Source organism: Aspergillus ambiguus (genome assembly GCF_047715705.1).
Source record: "Aspergillus ambiguus strain CBS 117.58 unplaced genomic scaffold BDV59scaffold_7, whole genome shotgun sequence".
NCBI lineage: Eukaryota > Fungi > Ascomycota > Eurotiomycetes > Eurotiales > Aspergillaceae > Aspergillus > Aspergillus ambiguus.
In genome coordinates, this window is record NW_027395520.1 from 461,920 (window position 1) to 486,134 (window position 24,215).

At 53.3% G+C, this 24,215-nt stretch overlaps 8 protein-coding genes across 8 annotated transcripts; 6 read left to right on the forward strand and 2 right to left on the reverse strand.

Moving 5' to 3' along the window:
* Positions 1–193: 193 nt before the first annotated feature.
* BDV59DRAFT_154961 (putative ubiquitin-protein ligase E3 component (UBR1)) lies at positions 194–7,216 on the forward strand. The gene is made up of 3 exons (XM_073687416.1): positions 194–252; positions 431–6,754; positions 6,810–7,216. Exons 2-3 carry the CDS (start codon positions 540–542, stop codon positions 7,075–7,077), a joined length of 6,483 nt encoding a protein of 2,160 aa, XP_073550190.1. The 5' UTR covers positions 194–252; positions 431–539; the 3' UTR covers positions 7,078–7,216.
* Positions 7,217–7,374: 158 nt separating this feature from the next.
* On the forward strand, positions 7,375–8,328 carry BDV59DRAFT_200075 (2OG-Fe(II) oxygenase family protein; the record flags this gene model as incomplete). Its single annotated transcript, XM_073693495.1, has 1 exon — positions 7,375–8,328. The coding sequence occupies one exon, from the start codon at positions 7,375–7,377 to the stop codon at positions 8,326–8,328; it is 954 nt and encodes a 317-aa protein (XP_073550191.1).
* Positions 8,329–9,378: 1,050 nt separating this feature from the next.
* BDV59DRAFT_200076 (uncharacterized protein) lies at positions 9,379–9,840 on the reverse strand (the record flags this gene model as incomplete). Its single annotated transcript, XM_073693496.1, has 1 exon — positions 9,379–9,840. The coding sequence occupies one exon, from the start codon at positions 9,838–9,840 to the stop codon at positions 9,379–9,381; it is 462 nt and encodes a 153-aa protein (XP_073550192.1).
* An 872-nt stretch (positions 9,841–10,712) lies between these two features.
* Positions 10,713–11,378, forward strand: BDV59DRAFT_155123 (uncharacterized protein). Its single transcript, XM_073687418.1, has one exon. The coding sequence runs from the start codon at positions 10,837–10,839 to the stop codon at positions 11,293–11,295; it is 459 nt and encodes a 152-aa protein (XP_073550193.1). The 5' UTR covers positions 10,713–10,836; the 3' UTR covers positions 11,296–11,378.
* A 1,500-nt stretch (positions 11,379–12,878) lies between these two features.
* BDV59DRAFT_155037 (uncharacterized protein) lies at positions 12,879–14,903 on the forward strand. The gene is made up of 2 exons (XM_073687417.1): positions 12,879–13,274; positions 13,336–14,903. The coding sequence occupies exons 1-2, from the start codon at positions 13,033–13,035 to the stop codon at positions 14,846–14,848; spliced, it is 1,755 nt and encodes a 584-aa protein (XP_073550194.1). The 5' UTR covers positions 12,879–13,032; the 3' UTR covers positions 14,849–14,903.
* A 1,744-nt stretch (positions 14,904–16,647) lies between these two features.
* BDV59DRAFT_200078 (glycoside hydrolase family 128 protein) lies at positions 16,648–17,448 on the forward strand (the record flags this gene model as incomplete). The annotated part of the gene is made up of 1 exon (XM_073693497.1): positions 16,648–17,448. The coding sequence occupies one exon, from the start codon at positions 16,648–16,650 to the stop codon at positions 17,446–17,448; it is 801 nt and encodes a 266-aa protein (XP_073550195.1).
* Positions 17,449–18,090: 642 nt separating this feature from the next.
* On the reverse strand, positions 18,091–19,719 carry BDV59DRAFT_191880 (WD40 repeat domain-containing protein; the record flags this gene model as incomplete). Its single annotated transcript, XM_073691963.1, has 3 exons — positions 18,091–18,927; positions 18,982–19,145; positions 19,206–19,719. The coding sequence occupies 3 exons, from the start codon at positions 19,717–19,719 to the stop codon at positions 18,091–18,093; spliced, it is 1,515 nt and encodes a 504-aa protein (XP_073550196.1).
* A 2,145-nt stretch (positions 19,720–21,864) lies between these two features.
* BDV59DRAFT_173914 (cytochrome P450) lies at positions 21,865–23,923 on the forward strand. The gene is made up of 3 exons (XM_073688981.1): positions 21,865–22,196; positions 22,254–22,827; positions 22,887–23,923. The coding sequence occupies exons 1-3, from the start codon at positions 22,037–22,039 to the stop codon at positions 23,773–23,775; spliced, it is 1,623 nt and encodes a 540-aa protein (XP_073550197.1). The 5' UTR covers positions 21,865–22,036; the 3' UTR covers positions 23,776–23,923.
* Positions 23,924–24,215: the final 292 nt, after the last annotated feature.

The window sequence follows — 24,215 nt, forward strand, 5'->3', positions numbered from 1 at the left end:
GCGTATAGATCCATCCGATAGTCATGGGAGCTCCGGACGGGCGGGGAGAACGGGCGGTGGCGCCAAGAAGCCACGGCCTCCGTTTTTATGTTATGTCATTCTATTTCTCCCTCACCACCATCGTCACTCGCCATTCATTCTTCCATTCTCCAACACCGCAACTCTTAACCATATTCTCGATGGTTCCTCTCGTGGCTTGAAACATCGTCACATATATCCCATGCTTTCTCCGTAAATCGCCGTTACGTCCTGGTGAGTGTCGCCTCTCGTGGTTGATCTTTCTGCCCCCCACAATCACGTCCTTTTCTTTTCTTTCGTCTTCCTCTTCGCCTGTCGACTGGCGCCATCTGTTGGGCTAGCCTCTCTATTCTCTGCGCACCCCTGTCCTTCAGCTCCTGTGAAGTGCGTCTTCTAACCACCTTCCTCTCAGTACAGCTCCTGATCCAGCGGTATCCCCGCCACTCCTCACCTTTTCACCCCACTTGCCTTCTCATCTTAGACAAGTCGCATGGGTGTCGCCTCGTTCCGTCCAACTGTAGATGATGCTTACAGAATGTGAGAGGCTCCTGGGTGAGGGCCTCCTACGGCTTCCCTCCAAGCACAACTACCGCTATAGCCCCGCGGCCGAAAAAGACCTACTTGAGCTCCTCTTCCGTTCCCTCACCGGCCACAACGAAGAATACCTGCGACAGCTATTCCCAGATGGATTACCGTTCGGCCCGTGGAAGCTAGCTGAAGCACAAGGCGCGCAAGAAGGTGCAGAATACAGTGAAGCTGCGCGGGGGAAACGCTGCGGTCACATCTTTCGCGCTGGCGAAGCCACCTACCGGTGTGTTACCTGTGCCGCCGATGATACCTGTGTCCTTTGCAGTCGGTGCTTCGACGCGTCCGATCACACGGGCCATCAGTATCAGATCTCGCTCTCGTCCGGAAACTGCGGGTGCTGCGACTGCGGGGATGACGAAGCCTGGCGCTTACCGCTCTTCTGTGCAATTCACACCGACAGTGGTGACAAGAAAGGCAAGGAGCGTGCTCAGGTTCACCTCCCCCGTCCCTGGGTGGATAGTATTCGACTCACCATCTCGCGGGCGCTAGATTACTTCTGTGACGTGATCTCATGCTCCCCCGAGCAGCTCAGACTCCCCAAGACCGAGGAAGGGATCCGTCAGGATGAGGAGGCCTCTCGCCTGCAGTCTGCCTGGTACGGCGAGGGAGATAAAGCCGAGGATGAACCGGAGTTTGCACTGGCTCTTTGGAATGATGAGAAGCATACCATCCGAGAAGTCACGCTGCAAGTCGCCCGCGCGTGTCGCGAGCGTGATCGCTTTGGACTGGACCGTGCGCATGAGACAAACGACATCGGCCGTAGCGTGGTCAAGTACTCCAAGGACCTGAAGCGACTTCTGGAGGTGTCGAAGATCATCGAGCAGATCAAGGTCACCGTGACCATTCGCTCCGCCCGCGACACCTTCCGCGAGCAAATGTGCGGTACGATCGTGGAGTGGCTCGCCGATATCGCTGGCTGCAGTATTCTCGAGGATAATGAGATCCTTCGCCACATCATCTGCGAGGAGTTGCTTAACCCCTGGCGACGAGGTAGCGATGCGTATAATGCCGAGATCGGCATGAAGGGCATCGACGATCATGAGAAGTCGGAGAATATGCGCATCCGCACTGTCCTGCTTACCGTGTCGCCCCAGGGCCAGATGCTGCAGGTCGATGATGTGGAGGAAGAGGACGACGATGACGATGCTAATGCGGAGGCTGGAAACGATGCGGAGGGCGACGATGAGGAATACGCCGAAGCCCATGATGATGCCGATGATGAAGATGACGAGATGGAACTCGAACTTACTCGTCTCGCCGAAGGGATTGTGGATGATGACGATATGGTCATGGGGGATGCGGACGATGCCCTCGAAATCGCCCGGAACATCCTGGGTCTTACCACCCAGCAGCAGCAAGCTCCTGAGGGAGAGCAGCGACAACAGGATGACGAAGAGCAGTCGGAACAACAACCATCGCAATCGCAGCAGACTCTATCGGCGGATTCGCAGGCCCCCACAAACGATTCCGACTCGCTAGATGCCACCAGAGATCATCGTACATCATACGTTCCAATCCCCCGAACTCCTTCTGGTGTTGTGAAACCCCGTCCTGGACCGGCTCCGCAACATTGGCGCTCTGAACCTTCCCTTCCGGAGAGGAAAGACCCTGTCCCTCCGTATGAAGATCTTAATCAGCGTACACGTCTGGATTGGATGATTCTTTTTGACCTCAGGTTGTGGAAGAAGACCCGGACCGACCTGCGTGATCTCTACATTGGAACCGTGGTAAATGTTCCTCAGTTTAAGCGCATCATGGGCCTTCGCTTGTCCGCGCTTTACACTGCGCTTGCGCAACTCTATCTAATTGCGGACCGAGAACCCGACCATTCCATCGTGAACTTGTCACTGCAGCTGCTGACCACACCATCAATTACCGAAGAGATCGTTCTACGAGGAAACTTTTTGACCAAGGTCATGGCGATCTTATATACCTTCTTGACCACAAGACAAGTCGGAGAGCCCGTTGACGTGAACCCCAATGCAACATTGGCCTTTGATGCTGGTTCCGTTACAAACCGACGCCTCTACCATTTCTTCCTTGACCTCCGGTATCTACTGCAATCGGAGTACGTCCAGCATTGTGTGCGGACACAGCACGCGTACCTTGAGCAATTCTTGGATCTTGTCAAGCTCTCGCAAGGGATTTGTCCGAACGTGCGCGCAGTCGGAGAGCATGTGGAGTACGAGACGGACGCTTGGATTAGTGCTTCCATTCTCATGCGAGAGATCAATAGGCTCTGTCGTCAGTTCTGCGAGTCCTACCGTAACCCCGAATCTGATGGGGGAGACAAGTTGCGGAGCGCCATGCAGATGGCGTGTACTGCTGCTATCGTCCACTCAGTTGGTGTGGAGCGAACGCGGTTCCAGCAGGCAGAGATCAAAGAGTATATTCGCTTCAAGAATCTGCCCGAATTCGATTTTGAGGTCCATCAGCCGGGTTACACTCCTCGTTACCGTGTAGTGGACTTCGTCGTGGAAAAGGGCTCGATTAGCTTCCATCATGCGCTGCATTATACTCTCTCCTGGATGTTGGAGTGCGCTCGCCATATGGATTCCACTAAGATACGACAAACTCTGTTTTACGCAGCAAATTTCGCCAACGTCGTCCGTATACGTGATGATGATCTCGATTCCGAAGATTTGCTGCTTGCGATGTTTGACTACCCCCTTCGGGTATGCGCGTGGCTAGCACAGATGAAGGCCGGCATGTGGGTTCGCAACGGACTCAGTCTTCGCCACCAGATGTCTCAATACCGCGGTGTCTCTTCGCGCGACTTTGCCTATTACCGTGACATCTTCCTGCTCCAAACAGCTCTTATTACCTGCAATCCTAGTAGGGTCCTGGCGTCCATTGCAGAGCGGTTCGGCATGGTTGACTGGATGATGAAGAATTACACGCCTCGGGCTGCTTATGAAGATACACAGATGGTGGACGTCGCCGAGGAGTTTGTTCACTTGTTGGTCATCTTGCTTACTGACCGCAACTCCCTCGCTGCCATTGATGATAGTGAGAGTGCTACACGTGAGAATATCAGCCGCGACATTGCGCATGTTCTGTGTTTCAAGCCGCTGTCTTTCTCCGATCTCTCAAACCGGCTCAGCGACAAGCTCCTTGATTCTGACATGCTCCAAGATGTGCTGGAGGAGGTGGCCGACTTCCGTCCCCCGGAGGGGTTGAACGATACTGGAACGTTTGCACTCAAGCCCAAGTATTTGGATCTCATCGATCCGTACAGTGCCCATTACACCAAGAACCAGCGGGATGAAGCGGAGAATATCTACAAGGAGTGGATGGCCAAGAAAACTGGCAAGAAGGCTTCCGATATCGTGTTCGAACCGAAGCTTCGACCTATCGCCACCGGTGCCTTCTCAGATCTTCCTCGGTTCACACGAACGCTACTGTTCGCTCAAATCGTCCACCAATGTCTCGAGTATGTGATGTCCTCGAAGGATCGGACACCTGGCATTCCATCGACGCGCATCGAAAACTTCCTTCAGGTGGTCCTTCACCTCATTCTTGCAGCTACGTTGGAGGATGATACAACAGAGGATGAGATGTCCACTGAGGATGACGAAATGTCCGATGGACCTACTGCCTCATTCAACCTTCACGCTTTGACAAAGGCTCGGGTAACCCAGGCAGGCAACCTGACCATTGTCGGGCTGCTGGAAAAGATCTCGATCATGAGCGAATACAGTGCCTGTGGCCCGAAGATTCGTCATATTCTGAAGAAGCTCTGGCAAAAGCGTCCCCAAACCTACGCCTCTGCGACCGCTTCTTTGAAGTTCCCCTTCGATAGAGTCGATACGAACTCACCTGCGATCGACACTGATAATGAGAAGGAACTGAAGAAAAAGCAAGCTTTGGAGAGACAGGCGCGCGTGATGGCACAATTCCAGCAGCAACAGCAGAACTTCCTGAATAATCAAGGTGGCATCGACTGGGGAGAAGAAGATTTTAGCGACCTTGAATCGGAAACTGAGCCTGTTCCGGAGACGACAAAACTCTGGAAATATCCCAGTGGCACGTGTATCCTCTGTCAAGAGGAGACAAACGACTCGAGACTATACGGTACATTCGCGTTGATTCAGGACAGTAATATCTTGAGGCAGACCGATGTCAAAGATCCGGATTGGATCCGGGAGGTGCTCAGGTCTCCCTCAAGTCTGGATAAATCTGCGGAGAGTATACGGCCTTTTGGCGTTGCTGGCGAAAACCGCACTACGGTCAAACGGCTGGACTCTACCGGAGGGGAGGTCATCAGCGAGAAGATCGGCCTGAGTAAAGGATTCGATTCGAAGAATACCGTTAGTGGGCCCGTCACGACGGGTTGTGGACACATTATGCATTATTCGTGCTTTGAGGTCTACTATACCGCTACCCAGCGGCGGCATAGCCATCAAATCGCGCGGCACCACCCGGAACGCTTAGCACTGAAGGAATTTGTGTGCCCACTGTGCAAGGCCTTAGGAAATGCCTTTCTTCCCATCACCTGGAAGGGGAAGGAAGAATCGTATCCTGGTCCATTGAATACCACTGTATCGTTCGACGACTTCATGACCTCTGAGATCAAATCGGCATTGTCTCAACCACGCAATTATGCACTCCTTGTCGAGAATAATAAGCACCAGCTGCAACATTCGTACCAAGAGCTCTTCGTCGACTACCTCTCAAAAACCCTTGTCCCTCCGCTTGCTTCGAAGGTTGACCAATTGACAACCTCGCCCTTGCCCTCGGGTATGCATTATATATCGCAACCACGATTGCCGCCGATGCCCGGCTTCTTCCCGTCGCAGGATGAAGGCCCTGTGACTAGTCCTCTCCAACATGTTTCCAGTCCCAACGACAGCCCCATGACCGAGCTTCTCCAAATCTATACGCGTTTGAAGCAGACACTCCGTGCGAACCACATACCCTCGGCGTTCAACCATCCAACCGAAACGTTCGGTACCGAGGAACTCCTCAACACAGACTCTCTGTTCCAGAGCTTCGGGTTTAGTATTGCTGCAGCAGAGATTCAGCAACGCGGTGTCGAGTCCGATCCAGGAACAACCCTTCTGGACAAGATACCCCAGCTGACGCTGACGCACCTTCGCGTCTTGGCCGAATCGATTTTGACATATGCCGCTGTTGGATGTGTGCACGACTCTGGCACGCATGCTCGTACTCTCAACGAGTTCCAGGAGATGCACAGGCAGAAGATCCTGCAGCTGTTTGTGGGCCATCCTTGTCTCAGTGGAACAGCCTTGGCGAATGATATTCACGAAATTGAACCTTTGCTGGGTAAAGATACGTTCGTGTTCCTGGCCGAATGCTCGCTGTCGCTCCTTCCTGTCCTAAATGTTGATAACCGACATATGGTGCAAATGTGCTATGTAGCTGAGATTGTCAAGGTGGCTGTCACTTACGTCTTGTGGCCCCTGGGTCTTAAGGAGGAGTTGTCACAGAACGGCGACGCGCATTATCTATTGGATATGGAGCTGTCTGATGACCGATACGAGTTCACGCGTCGGTTCTTTAACACTATCGTTGCAGAGCTCAAATCCAACTCGGTGGGTCGTGCTGAAGGATCTTCATTCCCTGCGGAGAGTGGATACGTCAAGGATGGCGAAGACTCGGCGACCCCAGGAGTGATCATCGCCCTGAGGCGGTTGGTATCAAGATACGCATTGACCTTCCTCCGAAAGACAATGATCCTGCTTCATGTGCAGCATGGCATCGATTTCCCGAACGATGGATTCGACGATACCGGTCTTTCGGAGCTCGACCGTCTCACGATGTTGCTCGACTTGCCATCAATTGATGCGATTTTCTCTTCCATAAATCCCGCCAGGCAGAGTCACAGCCCATTTGACTCGGTGGTCTCAGGATGGATATTCCATTGGAACGCTTCGAGATCTGGTGTGCGCATTGATGATCACAAGCTCTGGCCCAGCCTCCCTCATCCTGCAATTTTCGAGCTGGTCGGCCTTCCAAAGTACTTTGACAGCCTGATCGAAGAAGCGAACCGACGACGGTGTCCGAACTCGAAGAAGGAGTTGACTGACCCGAGCATCTGCCTCTTCTGTGGAGATATCTTCTGTTCTCAAGCAGTGTGTTGCATGAGGAACAACAAGATCGGGGGATGCAACCAGCACTTGGAGAAGTAAGTATTCAACCTGTTTTGCATGATGCAGCGTGCTAACGAAATGTACTTGCAGATGTGGCAAGAACATCGGCCTGTTTATCAACATCCGCAAGTGCACTGTGCTGTACTTGCATAATCAAAATGGATCGTGGCATTTTGCGCCGTACTTGGACCGACACGGCGAGGTGGATCCCGGCCTACGACGCAATCGCCAGTTGATCCTCAACCAGAAACGATACGACCGACTGCTTCGCGACGTGTGGCTGTCGCACGGAGTCCCGGCCACGATCAGTCGCAAGCTGGAGGCCGATATTAATAACGGAGGATGGGAGACCATCTAATCGCATTGAGTTGTTGTACATGCATCGTCCGGGGTGTGGTGGTGTTCATAAAATTCCTGTGATTTATCTACTGCATTGATTACTTGGGTATAGTCATTCGATATCTAGCTTAACAAGTTGTATCATGCTAAAATGTGGTTATTGATTGGCTGGTTCGTATACATACTACACAGTAGCGTGAGGCTAATGCTGACACCTCAGCCTCCCCAGGTGAGTCAGTCCGTGTGATATAACTAACAATCATTTCCATCTTCATAAAACACTAGAAAGCATCAATACGCTACATACATGCTCACCATGCCCTCCATTCAAATACCCGATAACTTCCTCCGAGGTGCACCCCCATGCGTCTCCCTTCACCGGATCGACTTCACCAAGACCACACCTCCAATCCCTGCATATAAAGACCACTTCGCAGCGGTGATTGAACATTTCCTGACCGAATCCGAATGCAATCAACTGCTCCAGCTCGCAGAGCAATCCGCCTCCCCAGCACACCCCCAAAGCAACCCATGGGAGCGTGCACTTCTCAACGTCGGCAACGGCCAACAGGTCATGGCCCAGGACACACGCAACTGCGGCCGAATCATCTGGGACTCGCCGGACCTTGCGGACCGCCTTCTCACCCGACTGATGCCATTCCTGCGCGAATGTGACATCGTCAATATCAACAACCGACCGCTAGTGACGGGACGTGGGCCGGTCAGCCGCGGCGAGGCCTTCGTCCTGTCACGACTGAACGAGCGGTTTCGCTTCCTGCGCTATGAGGGCGGCGAGTACTTCCGGCCGCACGCCGACGGCTGTTATGTCACGCCGGACGAGGCGGAACGGTCGTTGTACACGGTGCATTTGTATTTGAATGGGGATGGGGCGCAGGATCTGCAGATGTTGAAGGAGATGCGCCGGCGACAGGAGCAGGCTGAGCGTAGTAGGCACTGGATTTGGAGAACTGGGAGTGCCACTGATTCAGATGAGAGTGCGGATGAACAGGGAGCTACAGATGAGGGGCTATCTGCTGGAGAGAAGCTTCTCGGAGGAGCGACCTCGTTCAGCGACGCGGAAGGGTTCCTCGACGACGATTATGATGACAATGCCGTGCGTGTTTTCCCCCGTACCGGCTCGGTGCTTATTTTTCAGCAACGAGACCTGTATCATGCCGGTGATGATGTCTTTCGCGGAGTGAAGTTCACCGTCCGGACGGATATTTTGTATCGCAGTTGTCCGTCTGTCGGTTCTACTGGGTCGTCCTGAAAGACACTAAAAAGAACTACTGTCAGATTACTGTATTCTTGTTTGGATTGTATTATTGGACTCGAAAGTAGTTTTAGGCATGCTGAATGAGGGCAGGTACAGGTGCTCATCGGGAGAACAAGCCAAGAGAGAAAGATAAGACACAAAACCGTCTCGGAGCCGGAGGTATTCCTACTGCTTTAGGTCCATTATGAATCCGTAGCTCCTAAGGCCATGAAGCTTCAGACGACAGTACAATATAGAATATAAAGTGCCTGGTTCTTTCATTGCCCTCCCCTCTTACTTCGTCGCCCTCGCCGAAGATCTATCCCTCTCCTTCCTCTTCCATCGTTTCAAGCAGCCTACGTTCCAGCCGTAACCTGACGGGCCTTGGATAGGTCTTAGCTTGTGGGTTCAGTCTCTTGATTCTAAACCAGGAAAGAGGAACTATCTAAAGGCAGGGCTTTGGTCAGACCGTCTGCAGTGTTGGTATGTCAATGGCGACGGTTTTAATGTAACCCTCATTCCACCTCTGTTGGGTGAAGAAGAAGCGGAGATCCAGCCATTTCATAGGCGTTAAATAACCCTCTTTCTGTAGGAGAGTGACCGCGTTGTTTGAATCCGATAAAAGACGCGGAGGTAAAGCAGCGCAGTATTTAATCGCTTAGAGTGTCTTTTGGAGCCAGATCGCTTCCCTAGTTACTGCAGCATCTAGAGCGATGAATTCGGCCACAGTTGAGCTCGGAGCGACAAGAGATTGGCGTTTAGAGTGCCACAATATATGAGCTTCAGCGAGGAAGAATATGAAGCCTTCAGTGGAATAGCCCGTCTCATAGTCTGCATGGGAGGCGTCAAAATATCCAATACGCGATTCGTTGGGACCCACACCTAAAACAATGGCGTAGGCTGCTGTCTTTTTAATATAGCGATATACGCGGTTAACAGCTTCAAGATCAGAGGTATTTAAGAGATGAGCTTTTGGATTAGGCACGCAGGAGTGCCAAAGTAATATCTAGACGTGTTCTAGTCAACAGCCATAGTCGACAGCCAATTCAGGCGGCTAGTCAAACACTAGTAAGACACAGGGCCTTCCAGTAGAGGTACGTCTGCAGTCGATTTCCAGCCAGATGTCATTAGAATGTTGTCTGGCCGTCCAGTTCGATGGATGTCTTTAGAAGAGACATATCTCTTGAGTCGGGTCTGGCGCAGCTGCCGGATATTCTTCAGTGGACAGCCGATATGATGCACGACCTGCTCTGGGAGATTCAGGCAGAGTTGGCTGAACCAAACAGATTCCTTCGTACGCTTCAGGAAGTTGATGGCACGGAAGAAGGTGCGTAGGCGGTCTAGGACGGTGGCGATCTGCTCCAATTCCGTCTTGTAGATGGCGATTTCGAACTGCTTCCCAAGCTGCTGGAGAAGTTTATGGTCGTATTCGCGAGTGTTCGGATCCTGGCGCCACTGATTAGTTTCGGTAAGACGCATGAACTCTGCCAGGTTAGCCGGGGACGAGGTGCAAGGCGTGGCGGACATAAACCAGTGCGTAGGGGCCCAACACCATACCAACAGGTTAAGCCTGAGAACGATAGGAGTCTTCTCACCATATAATGTATGGCATTCGCCGCGAAACGTCCTGGCTACGAGGGTATAATGGGCGTGGAGCTACACCGGTGCTCACTTTTCGGGATCAGGAGTATAGTCTTTAGAGACGGATTTGTCGAAGCAGGATTCGTAACTCTAGAGGTAATGAGCATGATGAGCCGGCCACAGCTGCCAGGCCTGCCATCGTTATTAAGCTGGGACCATGCCATTCGATTGGCCTCGCCAATCGTCCCTAGGCCGTGAGCTCTCACGGTCTTCTTGTAGAGGAGGTCTTCCCACGTCTTATGGTTTTTGACGAAGTTCATAGGACATCGAGGAGGATGTGAAGCGGTTGGGGGAAAGTGGTGGGGTGGTTGAAACAGGACTTGGGCTACCATGGGGGGCCCATTTTAGAACTAGTTCCATGCCTGGAAATCGAAGTTTGGGAGACGGAGTTCTTCCTTGAAAAGTGAGGTATCGACGATAATTCGCATCCCGCTGGATACGCGCCATATCCAGGACTACAACAAGTTCGAGAGGGAACTAGCTGTGCGCAGCAGGGTGTTTCTTGGCTGGTTTCTTGATCCATCCGATTGACCAAACGTTCGTAGACCGGTGGGTCCTGCGAAATGATGTCTTCCTCGTTGGGATACTATTGTGGATGTCCCTATACTGCGTACGCAGTAGTTACTTAGATCAGTCTCTTTGCTCCTCGTTGGACAGTCTTATGTGGACACTTCTGCCACTTGATCAAAAAAAGGGCTCTAAATGCCAACTACCCCCAACGGCCGAATCTGCAAAGGGGGTCGTCAGTTATAATCAGTTCAGGGAGAAGGACGTCGGTGACCAAGGACTGACTGGCTCCGTATGGGGTAACGACGATGTCGGCTAGGGTAGGGGTGTCGCGGAGAAGCTGGGGGATACAGCTGAGCTTATACGCCACCATGGATGCGCGACATGACCAATTCGGTGACAGCTTCCGCGTCGTCGCCAGCTCCAATGGTGCGATCAACCCACCCAGTAGTGGAAGGAGAATTGTTGGCACCGGAATGGGAAGGGAGAGTGGGAATAGGTCCTGCTCAACTGGGACCCGGAGAAGCTGCTTCGTTTTCTTGCGAAAGGCCTCTTAGCCTGATTCAGGACGATTCCATCGCGGTAGTTCTCAAAGAATGCGCGGAATTCGGTATATTGGCCAGGCCTCGACCAAGGCGAGTCGATACATCCGGCGACCTGCAGCGCCCGATACCTAAGGCGTTATTCGACGGTCACAACATGCTTGTCGGCCACCGGGGAGGCATGATGGGTGGCCGCCTGGTACCATTCTCCAGGCACCGACACACCAGCATTTGGATGACTGTCTCGTCTAGGAAGCCCTGCTCGATGGACGTTCGGGCGTCCCCTGCGTAAGGTACCCACGGCCCGGGAGGGTACGCTGCGCCTCGTGTGCAGCTGGCAGACGAGATCTGACTGCAGCTATATAGGCCTGGAAGTCGATGGAGCCAGCGAGCGCTAGCGGGGCCTGTGTGAATTCAGCCACAAGACGATATCTGTTGGGGTATAATGTCGCTTAGATATGCAGGTATGTCACCTTCAAGGACGTCCGCGGCAAACCCGCCGAATTGATTCCCCGCCTGCGAACGTGTTAGCAACAGCAGCCAAAAGGTGCCAAAACAACTCCCAACACTAAATGTGTGGGGAACCGCATGGGAACGGCTTACCGGATCGCAGGTCCATGGCGCTGGGCCAGGGTCTGACAGCTGGTAATCACCTCCGCATGGTAGGCTTGCGGACTGGTCATCTACGACAGGTTACCAGAGAGTCAAAGGATCACTTTCACCTTGACCGGGGGCTCCTCGCGGGCGTCGCTAAGGTAGACGAACCTCCTGGCAGAGGCTGCAAGTTTACCGTTCGTGACCCTCCCCGGGATCGTTGGGCGGACGTCGGGGAGTCTTCCCCCTTCGGGTACTGATAGGTGTGAGTAGGCTTGCCGCTTCAGGACTAACAAGGACTATTGAGCCTCATAGGCGTAGGATCCGTTTTCCGTTACGAAACCCTCAATATCTGCGTCGATTTCGGTATAGTCTAACTCGCCGTGATCCGAGGTGTATCGTCTAGCCGGGACTGGATAAGCCAGAACTTCGTGGAATCGATCGATGCGTAGCCCTATATGTAACAGGAAGTTAATAAGGTCCATGCGTAGGGCTTGTTGAACCACCCCGTTTTGCATAACTTCCAAAATTTCGGTTTCCTTTCCCCTGTTTGCAGGAGTGTGAAAATCGTACACTTCCGCTTCTATAAAGGCAAGGCCCGAAAGAGTTGTGTCGTCTTCTTACTTATATTACTGCTCCTGGGGATTAATACGGAGTTGAATCAAAGATTGTATGAAGCACATCATACCTTTAAAATGGTCGAAGGACGGACTGTTGGGCTACAACATGTAGCGTCGCAGACTCTGGAGGAATATACAGCATGGATGGTCCGTTCCCCATATCCGATAATGGCATTGCAGTGTAGTTCGCATATTGATCGCTGACACCAACAGGGCGACCCCGGAGCACGCGCGGTGCTCTAACACCCAGAGCACCACCGGCCAGAAGACAAAAAGAATGAAGCGAGGACCTCCAGCGACCGGACCTTCCGCACCAATCAATCCCTCTTGATGGCCCTTATGGATCGAGGTCCTCGAGACTTGTAAACCCGAAGTAAGAAGACAAACTCCAAGAAGTATCCCGTAAACCAAGGACGCAAGTTAGTAATGCTAGCCGGGGAGCCAGCAATAGTTCATGAGGGGGAACTTCTCTACATACAATTGCTAAGAATCAAGATCATCCACATGATAGTTGGTCCTTCTTGACCTGATAATGCACCCAAGGATGGATGAGAAGATGAAGATGAATCTGCGATTCAAAGGAGCGAACTGCCTTTTTATAAGCAAGATCCCACCGAAAGAATTCACGCAGGGTTATGAGTAAATATCACCATATCTCTTCACCAGCGTTTGCTCCAATGTTGCAGCAGTTTGTTGGTCTCCCATTCACAACCGATTCATTGAATGACGTTTGTCAGAGGTGGACTTAGAATGCCGGCTGTCCTGTTTAGGCACGGAGTATATATTGGTTATGCTATGTCCATAGCTGACTCAGCATGCATACAGCCCGCGGCACAAGTAGCTCTGCTTTTGATATCAATCACCTCCACCATTCTTTTCTCTGCACATCTCTCCTCCCCACCATGAACAACGAGCAATTTCGTCGTCTCGTTCTCGATAACCCTTCTGCGGCTCGTCGCAGCGATAGCCCGCGTGGCTCATCCTCCCCGCAAAATGCCGCCCGATCCAGCGGCGGTCCTCTGGGGTCGCGTATGAAATCCAGCATTCCGATGACACCGTACGCCTCCTCCCATCTGCGTATTGGACCGACTGGAATAAGCACTGACTTACCTGTCTAGCCGCGCCGTGTCTGGCGTCGACTTCGCCCGCCAACTTGCTGAATACCGTCGCGAGTCGCAACCCCCGGCGAAACGCTTTCGCTCCTCCGCCCCCCCCAAGGGTACAAAGCTCCCAGCCGGATACCAGGACCGCGCGGCGCAGCTGCGTGCGGCCGAGGAGGAAGCAAGCGAAGGGACAGAGGATGGGGCGGATCTGGAGAAGCGGCTGAAAGCGCTGGAGGAGATGGTGAAGTTGGGGCAAATTGACCAGGACACATTTGAAAAATTACGTCGCGATCTCGGCGTCGGAGGCGACCTCCAAAGCACACATCTCGTGAAAGGATTAGACTGGGATTTACTGCGACGAGTCAAGACCGGGGAGGACGTCTCGAAAGCTAACACTGAAACCGCCGGTGGGGAGGAACCAAAAGAAGAGGAAGACGTGGACGAGGCGTTTGACCGCGTGCTGGAGGGAGGGGCACAAGGGGAGCTACCCACGGCGCCCAAGATCAAGGAAAAGAAGAAGGGGACGATGGCGCCGCCACCGCCGCAGAAGAAGTCCCGAGACGAGATTTTACGCGAGTTGAAGGCCAGTCGTGCGGCTGTTGCTGCCGCTGCTGAAGGTCCGGCTGAGCCGGCGCTGGGGGCGAAATTCAAGCGTCTTGGGGAGCCTAAGGTGGAGAAAAAACGCTGGGTCGAGCAGGATGACACTGGCCGACGGAGGGAGATACTACAGATTACGGATGCGGAGGGCAAGACAAAGCGCAAGGTCCGCTGGTTGGATAAACCAGGCCAACCTAAGGGTCAAGCTGCCCGAACCTCGCCAGAGACGACGCCGGCTGGGCTGCTTGTGCCTGATAAGGATGCGAAGCCACTGGGGATGGAGGTGCCGGCGGACGTGGCAGCGAAGAGCGCCGCGCTTCCCGAAGAGCAAGAGGAGGAAGAGGATATTTTTGCCGGGGTGGGTGCTGACTATGACCCGCTGGGTGACGTTGGGGATGAGAGCGATTCGTCCGAGTCCGGTGAAGATGGCGAAGTGGATGAGAAGCCGGCACGCGCACCCCCATCGAAAGACACGGCGGACTCTGGTACGAAGGAACCCTCTCATGAGCCAGTCCGTCCTCGCAACTACTTCTCCACGTCCGGCCGCGACGAAGAGCCTGAGGCCGAGGATCGGTCGAACCCTCTTACAAAAGATCCCACGCTTCTGGCAGCCCTCAAACGTGCGGCTACGCTGCGTCGGGGCTCACCATCCGCTGGCGATGACGCAGGAGAGGCGGAAGATGCCGACGCAGACACACTGCGGCGACGACAGAAGTTTATCGAGGAAGCCCGGCGGCGCGATGCGTTGGATGCCATGGACATGGACATGGGATTCGGGAGTAGCCGGATCGAGGACGAAGAAGACGAGGAGGGCATCCTCTATGATGGGCGTGGGGGGAAGAAGAGAAAGCGTGGGCCGAAGAAGCGCAAGGGTGACAAGGAGAGTGCGTCGGATGTGATGCGTGTGCTGGAAGGACGTAAAAACGAGTAGTTTCAATGATACCATGTTTCTTTTCCTTGGGCGTCTGTATCTTTGTATCTTTATGATTGGCCTCCTTGGCGATGCGTTTCCCAAGGTGAGACTTATCTCCTAACTGGTGTTCACGTCTCTAATGCACCGCAGCATTGGATCCAGCCACTGCAGATGAAATGAACGACCCATCCTGACTTGGCAGCTCCATGTGGCAAGCTGCAACAGTTGAGACATTCCACACTGCTGGGATCTCCTGTAATCTGCGTAATGTCTGGGAATGAAGAAAATGCGAAGAGTCTAACATAGGGCATTAGGCAAGATCCCGACAAAGACAATCATCCTCATACATGATAAAGAAACAGGCTAGGATAGTCACCATCATGGCCTTGCCGCCGGCAGCACGCGAGCGGACGTGGATTGGCCGGAGAAATTATTCAGACTTCGTCGGGCAGTCATTGAGTCGTCGATGGCTGAGCCAGAACCTGATGATCAGACGGGGCAATACCTGTATTGAACAGGCCCCGCTGAGTTTGGCGCTCTGTCCACCACTCTATTGGCACGGAGATCCGCTTTTCTTTACACAACAGCGTTTGTTTTGTCCAGCGGATCCAGCATGGGATCCACTGGTCGCCTGCCCAGCAGACCTAGACTGGGCGGTTGTTTGCCAGTGCGATGGGTCAAGCGGGGGTGCCCGTTGACAGACCGACCAGTTCTGTGGGCTGATCGAGAAAGGCGCCGAGCGGCCCAAGACAAAGCAATGAACCGGACCAGGGGCGGCCAGGGGCAACGGCCATCGTGGCTCGGTGACCAGTGAGACGGCGGTAGTCCCCTGCAGGATGCAGGTGGGAGTAATCCCGGGTTCCTGTTCATCAACACACCGAAATACCGAGAGCAAGCTAAGCAGTGGTGGCAATCGGTTTCAGAGCGGTGGATTCGGCGGGAATTGCGACTAGAGACAGTTAGCGGGGACACCGGCGAGGCTTGGTGGGCGATCGTTCAATAGAGTTGGCTGAGTGTTTCAGATCTGCAGGATGATGAATTGATGAATCGATGACTCGTGAAAGAACGAGGAAAAGGGAGCTGCTGTGTAGCAGGCGTGTATCCTGAACGGAGGACTGTCTGTGTTGAATCCCTGATATTGTGCGATAATGACCATTCTACCACATACAGGGCATATCTGGTTCAGGAACGAAATTCACATGGCTGGGCAACTCCGCAGCCACCCGGTAAAATTGATCCAGGCGTCTATTCCCCGTGGACCAGTCACGTTCGACTGATCAGAGCAGTCTCTGTCTCGCAATACTCGAGTAGAATGCTGTCCACCGTGCGGTATGTCCATAGGTGGAGAGCCACCCGATGGAGCCACCAGATCCATGGATAAATGCCGAGTGCCAGGAACGAACCAGCCGACGGGAAATATGGATTTCTATGAGAATGTGGGCGATCTAATTAAACTAGTAGAGGTGCAAGAGGGGAAATTGATAATAATAATAATAATCCGTCTTGAAATGGGCTGCAGCTGGAGTAACCCTAACAGGGCCTATATAAGACCTCCTCCTCCCCCCATCTCCATCTTGTCCCTCCTTTGGCTTCACATCCACGCTCACTCTTTCTTTTCATTCCTTTGACCCAATTGCCCTGTGCCGTGCACGGCCAATTGTCCATTCCTTTCTGGATTGATTCCATCCTTTGATCTCGTATCAAATCTCCTTCCTTTACCAAACTTGTCCTATCCTTGAGACCGGTCTTCTCGGATCTTCATTCTCTTCAAACCGTCCATATTCCATTTCAACCCAGTATATACACCAGGAAGCAAAATGGTCTCCTTCACCAAGTTCATCTCTGCCGCCCTGCTGGCTTCCTCCGCGCTCGCCCTCCCCCATGAGCAGCCCGCTAAGCGCTCGGCCAGCTCCAAGCGTGGCGCCGCCTACAACATGGCCGACACCGTCAACTCTTTGACCGGCAACACCCCTGTCACCTGGGGTTACTCGTGGAACATGTGGAGCAACGGTATCCTGCCCAGTGAGGTCGAGTTCGTGCCCATGCTCTGGGGCACCAAGATGTTCGGCGGGTGGTTCTCGGCCATGCAGACGGCGCTGGCCAGCGGCAGCAGCTACATCCTCGGCTTCAACGAGCCCGACAACAGTGCACAGGCCGCGATGGCGCCCACCGACGCCGCCAACTACTACCGCGAGTACATCACGCCCTTCAGCGGCAATGCTAAGCTGGTCACCCCGTCCGTCACCAACGGCGGCGGGTCCGCCGAGGGTCTCAACTGGATGCGCACCTTCATGGACAGCTGCACCGACTGCGGCATGAGCGTGCTCGGCGTGCACTGGTACGGCGACTCCGCCGAGGAGTTCGAGACCTTCGTTAACCAGGCTATCGCCTTCGCGACCGAGTACTCCCTTGAGAGCGTGTGGGTCACCGAGTTCGCCCTCAACAGCGACCTTGCCAACGGTGCTTCCAGCCAGGAATCCGCCGACTTCCTCAGCCAGGTGCTTCCCTGGCTCGACGGCCAGGATATGATCGGTCGCTATGCCTACTACATGTGTGCGGATCCCTACTTGATCAGCGGAACGGGTCTGACCACCGCTGGTATGGCCTATACTGCGTGATGGAAATTTTTGCCTTTGTTCTTTTGGTACGTTTGTTGGGTTGACTGGGATTTCGCGGTGGATGTGGTGGATCACGAATAGATAACGACAGAAAACGAATGAAATTTTTTCAATCAATTCCATCTCTAGTGCTCTTGTTGCCCGTGGATGTGATGCCACTAGCGGTCTTGTGATAGATGACGGTGGATCCAGCGGCCTACATTTTTGTATATTGTAAACGGGAAATGAAGCTGCTTACGGAAAAGAGCAGCGCTGGACCCCTGCCCAGAAAGCTCATCCATAGGCCCAATTATTAGGAGTTGTCTTGGAGAAAGCAATGCGATCCATGGTAGCCTCGGCCGTAGAGCAACAGCATTGGTGAATGTCCGCCTTGATCCATGGATGGGCGTCCCGATCGGTGACAGACAAGCCCAATTTCTGGGTGCAATGTGGTTATTATTGCATAATGTATTTACCTTTTTCTATTCTGATGTGCTTTTCTTTTTTTAGTGCACATTGTTGTGTGGTGGTTAGGGTTGTCTCCGTAGCCAGCATAATCGTTCATCCATCCATGTCAATCCTGATGCTATTAGTAAATGCCCATACCTCCTCTACCCAAACGCCATCCTTAATGAATGCACAGTAGAAACAAACCAGACGTCCTCAATCATTACCGAGTGCCTCAGCTTCCGCCATCTCCATGTCCTGGGGCTCGGGCTCGGGCTCGGGCTCAGACGCTTCATTCTGTACAGGCGTGGGCGCAGCGGTTTCCACGGGCGTCGGCGCAGTAGTGTCCGCAGGCACCGGCGTACTCTCCTGTTCCTCGTTCTGCTGCTCCTCCTCGTACACTCGCACCGTCCCATCCAGCCCACAGCTCACCATGTACCGCGCATCGCCCAGCGTGCACGTATCCACCCCCAAGACCACCCCGGTGTGGCCATCCAGCCGCTGGAGGACCTTCTTACTCACGACGTCCCAACACAGCACGGCGCCATCCTCGCTACCACTGACAGCAAAGGCATGTGGCGGGCCCCCGGGCGCACTGTAGACGCCAAACCCGCCAGACAGACTGTACTTGCGGTTGGCGTGGCCCTGGTAGGTTTTGATGCATCGGCCGTCGACGTAGTTCCATAGTCGCACGCAGTCGTCCAGCGTCCACGCCAACACAAACTTGCCGTTGGGTGAGAACTTCACCGCCGTCACAGGCGGGTTGTCCTCGTGCACCAGCGTGCGCAGACACTGTCCCGTCGCCGTGTCCCAGATCCGGATCAGCCCGTCTGTCGCGCACGATGCGACCAGCGTCCCGTCCCAGACCACGTCGATGCCGCCAACCGGATCTGAATGCGCGGGTAGGGACCGCATCACACTGGCGGACCGCACGTCCCAGAGGAAGACCGCCTCGTCGTAGGACCCACTGACCAGTATGTTGCCCTTGGGCGAGAACGCGATCTGATAGACATAGTTATGGTGGCCGACGAAGGGGATCGGGTGCGCTTTGCCCTGGGAGGTGTTAGATATTACGTAGTGGCTGCGGTGGCTCGCGCAGATACGTACCGTCAAGACATTCCAGAGACGGATCGTCTTATCGTCTGACCCCGATGCGATTGTCGCACCATCGGGACTCCACGAAATGGTAGAGATTCCTGCGAGATGGCCTTCGAACGTGTGAATGAGCTTTCCACTCCGCGTATCCCATACTTTGACCGCCCCGTCGGCGCCTACACACATCAGCACGATCCCGATAAATGTTGAACCGGAGACAACAAGAAATCACCCACCACCGCTAGCAATCATGGTCGCATCCGGCGAAAATCGCACCGCAGATACCCCCCGCAGATGTCCGCGGAGCAAGAACTTGGGGCGGTAGTTCAGTCTTTCGGGCTTGGGTGGCGGAGGGGGGGGCGGCGGCGGTACAGGCGTGGGTGACCGGTTCGTATAGCGGTCCTCTGCGTCGACGCCGGGTTCTGTGTTGTAGTCGATGTCGCCGTTGATCGCGTCCTCGTCTTCTCGATCTCGATCACGGTCGTCCTGCTCCGAAGGGGTCACGCGACTTCCCCTCCGCCAGTACATGTCAACGTCCATGGTCAGCTCATCGGGGCTCTCTGAGCCACTGTAACTGCGCGATCGTGTGTACGGCCGCTTGGGAGGATAGCTCTTTTGCAGGCTCCAGCTCGCGCGACGGCGTTCGGCGTCATCGTGGTCGGAGCCAGCGGCGAGTTCGTCGGATGATGACTCTACGGGTGAGTGAATTGAATCGACGCGACGGCGTTTTGGACGGGTAGAGCGATCCATGATCGCGCGGAGGAGCAGGAGGAGGGAGGAAATGGGAAGGAAGATGGAGATGAATGCGTATGAGGGAGAGAAATCGAGATTCATACCGCCGGCAGAATTCTGGGCGGTGAGGATACCGCCCGCATGCGCTCTCTAATGGTCTCTACAGTTCACTGGAGATATGTACTGCATATTACGTTCAAGTTGGATTTCAGGAGTAAAGTATCGAAGCACTTTTGATAGCTGAACCGTACTTTTAGTCTGTCATAAATATAGACCAAAGAAAGCAAAACATGAGAAGCAAAAGCGAGCGAGAAGGTCACGTCGACTCGCTCTGTAGCTTCATCGTACAGAACATTATGGCGACCACAGTCAACTCAGATCGCTTGGAAATTTCTCATCACACTTACAGCCCTTTGGCCTCATGGAAGATGTGCCGCATATGGTTTTCTGAAAAGGTCTCCCATATATTCCCCATCAAGGTGTGCCCTGGCACTTTTCCGAGAATGATGATGTGGCCGCAAAGGAAGAGAGTCGACCACCTTTATATTGAAGAAATGACAGCCCACGCTGAGCCTAATTGGTGAGCTATCTTACCTTGTGGCAAGGATAGGAGGGCAATATCAGCAACGGTTTGGACTTTCTCTGTTGTCGATGGGCTTGATGAATCGTCATAAGAACCATCATACGAGCCGTCAGATCCTTCGACGGCGTCAAAGGCCATCACATCCTTGGCTGAATGTCGCGGTAGTAAACTCCTCATCTCGTGGGCTTGTACTCCGGGTGGACCAACGAACGTGAGACGTTCTAGCTCCTCTGTGACTGAAGCAGCCTTGCAGCATGACATCAACTTCACCCCCCTGCGAGCGATTGAACGTCTCGACGTTGACTAAGTGCCACACTTTTATTTCTTTCGATATACGAAGTGGTCTCTGGAGGTACAGAACTTGTTGGTCACTATAGGGCGTGTTCGTCCAGAGCAAAGGGCGGCGGTAATCTTTTTTCAAGGAGCAAATCAAGGAGTTCACAACCCCATTGGAGAGGACACGCTGACAACTGCTAAACTCGTTCCGCAGTTTGCCTCCCAAGGTATAAACTATGACGGGAACGCTGCGATAGTCGGATCCATGCGGCACCGTTTGCAGCATAATTATAATGAAAATCCGGCATCAGCCTATTAAACAAAGTCATGACAAGTTGTGGCGCAAAGCCGTTGAGCCCGGGAAGGTCTTCCGCCCTCAAAGCAGGGTCGCAGTTGGTGACGGTCACCACCACAAAAGTAGTGCGCTTTATTTGTCCTCGTCAAGGTAAGCAAGGGGAAGGAGGGTGTCAGCCTCGACAGATAGACCGTCTTCATCAACGAGAGCCGAGATGTCTTTGTATAGACTTGCAATGCGAAGTGCTTTATGATTTGGTACAAGAGATGACCTTGCTGCTGCTTCTGCTCCAAGTCTTTTTATAGTCGCGTTGCTTTTAAAATCACTCATCGCGTGCTGAATCGTCAGCCTTCGGTATCATCTAGTTCTGCGTACGACAGCTAAGCAACTAGACCTTTGTGAATCCACTCGCGCCACTTGACCATCCCAGATTACAACTTAGCAGACACAAAGCTGCACAATGGAGTTTCTGGATCTTCTCTCTCATGCATCCACAAACCTACTTAGGAAGAGTGACCATAGTACGTGTCTCACTGTAAGCTTACCGGGCGAGAAGTACTCTAGGTTCTTGTGATAATTCTCCTCTCTCTCTCTTGATGCTGAAAGTTACGAAAGAATCGGCGTCTTAGTAACCGTTGGCCGATCTACCACTACTATCCAGGCGAAGATGTTGGAGGATCAGCTCACATACTCAATATGAAAAACCCCCACCTAGCTTCACATGCTTACTCAGAGGATCCCTGCAAAGGTACATTCACATGCCCTGTGGTACACGTTTATGGCGCAAATGCAGAGAGCTTAGGGTTATACAGGCAGCCACAGTGACGCAGCCTCCACGTGCCAGCAGCATTCAACATCACTAATCCATGCAGACTACTGGATCGCCAGACGGCCTCGGAGCGATCCTGGAGAAAGAAACTCGCGGGGCTCGCAAGCACTTCTAAAAGGGGAATATAACCGACCGGCTTGGCTCCTCCACGAATGCGGGGAGATCTTCACCCACAAAGTCATCCGAATGGTCAACCTGCAACTTATGCCCTTGTGCAGAGGAATGCGGCCCACATGTATGTTATCATCAGGTCGCACATGCGGTTATAAAACCCGTACGCATCCTCAGCATATCTGCGATGGTACGGGCATCATCACGTTAGTCAGGTGTCGATGCCAGCCCGGATGCGACCATGATCGAAGAATTTGTCACCCAGATGACCCCCGGGAAAGCATCGCTCTGCTTTCTCGGGGTGTTGGTCGCTCTGTACACTCTGCGCAAGATACAGGTGTCTATGAAAATCGCCCGTCTGGGTGGTAGGGCTCCCCAGGTTGGATTCTATCTACCATACGGTACGTCGTGGAATTTCCCGATCCGGCGATCCCAACGTCCACTGACAGGTGGCACAGCCATTGATTTTATCTACAGGTCCTCCAGGGCCAACAAGGAGCATAGGGACCTTGAATTCTTCACACAGGCAATGAAAAATGCCAAAGGTGCCCATCAGATAGACGACCCCAAGACAGCCGAGGTCAATGCGGGCATGGCCGCTCGGGTCATTTTCACCAAGGACCCCGAGAATATCAAGGCCCTGCTCACAGGACAGTTTGCCGACTACGGAAAAGGCGAGTCCTTTCACCAAGACTGGAGAGAGTTCCTTGGCGATAGTATCTTCGCTACGGACGGAGAGCTCTGGTCTCGTTCGCGACATCTCATCCGTCCCATGTTCGTGCGCGAAAGAATCGTCGATACGGAGATCTTCGAGAAACACGTTCAACATTTGATTCCTCTCTTGGAGGGTAGCAGTTCCCCTACTCGCAGCAAGATAGTCGACGTGGGTGAGCTATTTTTCCGCTTTACCCTGGATGCTTCAACCGATTATCTTCTTGGACGAGGCACCGATAGTCTCCAGAACCCGGAGACGGAGTTCGCCGAAGCCTTCAGATATGTCCAGCACCGACAAGCTCTATTCTTCAGGATGGGGTACGTACCTTCTTCATATGAATGCACTGTGTTCTGAGCTAATGGATCTTCCCATACAGGGTTTTCAGCCCCTTAATGTCCCGGAAGAAGTTCCGCGAGCAGCTCAAAGTCATGGACGATTTTATTCAGCCCTACATTGACCGTGTACTCTCTCTTTCCACGGCTGAACTGGATCAGAAGCTGTCCACGAAGGAGACCTTCCTCGACGCGCTGGCTCGTTTCACTCGTGATCCCCGCGTCCTCCGCGACCAGCTCGTCGCCGTCCTGCTCGCTGGCCGAGACACCACAGCCGGAACACTCTCGTTCTGTCTATTTGAGCTCTCCCGCAACCCACAAATCGTAGAGAAGCTGCGCGAAGAAATCCGGTCCCGCGTCGGCCTCGGCGCTAATGGCCAAAAGCCCACCTACAACGACCTCAAGGAAATGAAATTTTTGAATGCTGTCCTCAATGAAACCATGCGTCTGTACCCCATTGTCCCGTTCAACGTTCGATTCTCTCTCCATGACACAACCCTCCCACGGGGCGGTGGCCCCGATGGCCGCGCCCCGATTGGCGTTCTCGACGGCACAAGAGTTATCTACTCGACGATGATCATGCAACGCAGTCCGGAATTCTACCCGCCTCCCGGGTCACCCAACTACTTTGATCCTCAGAAATGGCACCCTGAGCGTTGGCTGTCTGGCTGGCAGCCTAAGCCATGGCAATTCATTCCGTTCAACGGGGGTCCGCGCATCTGCATCGGACAGCAGTTTGCGACTATTGAGATGGGGTACACCGTTGTGCGAATCCTGCAGGCCTTCGAACAGGTTCAAGGAATCCCTGTCGCCGGAAAGGATCAGGTCGAGGACCCGGTGCTTCAGTTTGAGGTCACCCTTAGTCCCGGCTCGGAACTGAATTGTGTTTTTGTCAGAGATGGCGAGGGTACAAAGGTGTCTGAAAAGAATTAAAATAATTTTGGATGGACTTGGCTTTCGTCTGGTTAAGGATTTTTGGGTTTGGGCTTACTGCGATAATACACTGATCATGTTATGTTTCAATGAATGATTGACCTCCATGATATGTCACGATTGATGGGACTTAAATGATGATATGCCTTATACTTCCACATCCAAGTTACAATTTATACCCGCATACGCACATGATATCCCTAGGATATGCGACATATTACAAGCACCTAAGCGAGCTAAATGGAAAACCTACAGTGGAACCCGACACTTCCCAGGATTCAGTTATTGCTATAAGGGTGTGGTATCTAAGATTCAACCTGATATATAATGATAAGCCAAGCAAATACAGTATAGAATACACGAGTAATATTGACTTATCATAGACTCTTGAGGCTGGCTATATTGGGCAATACCGCGGGGGCATGTTGCTCTATTTCAGG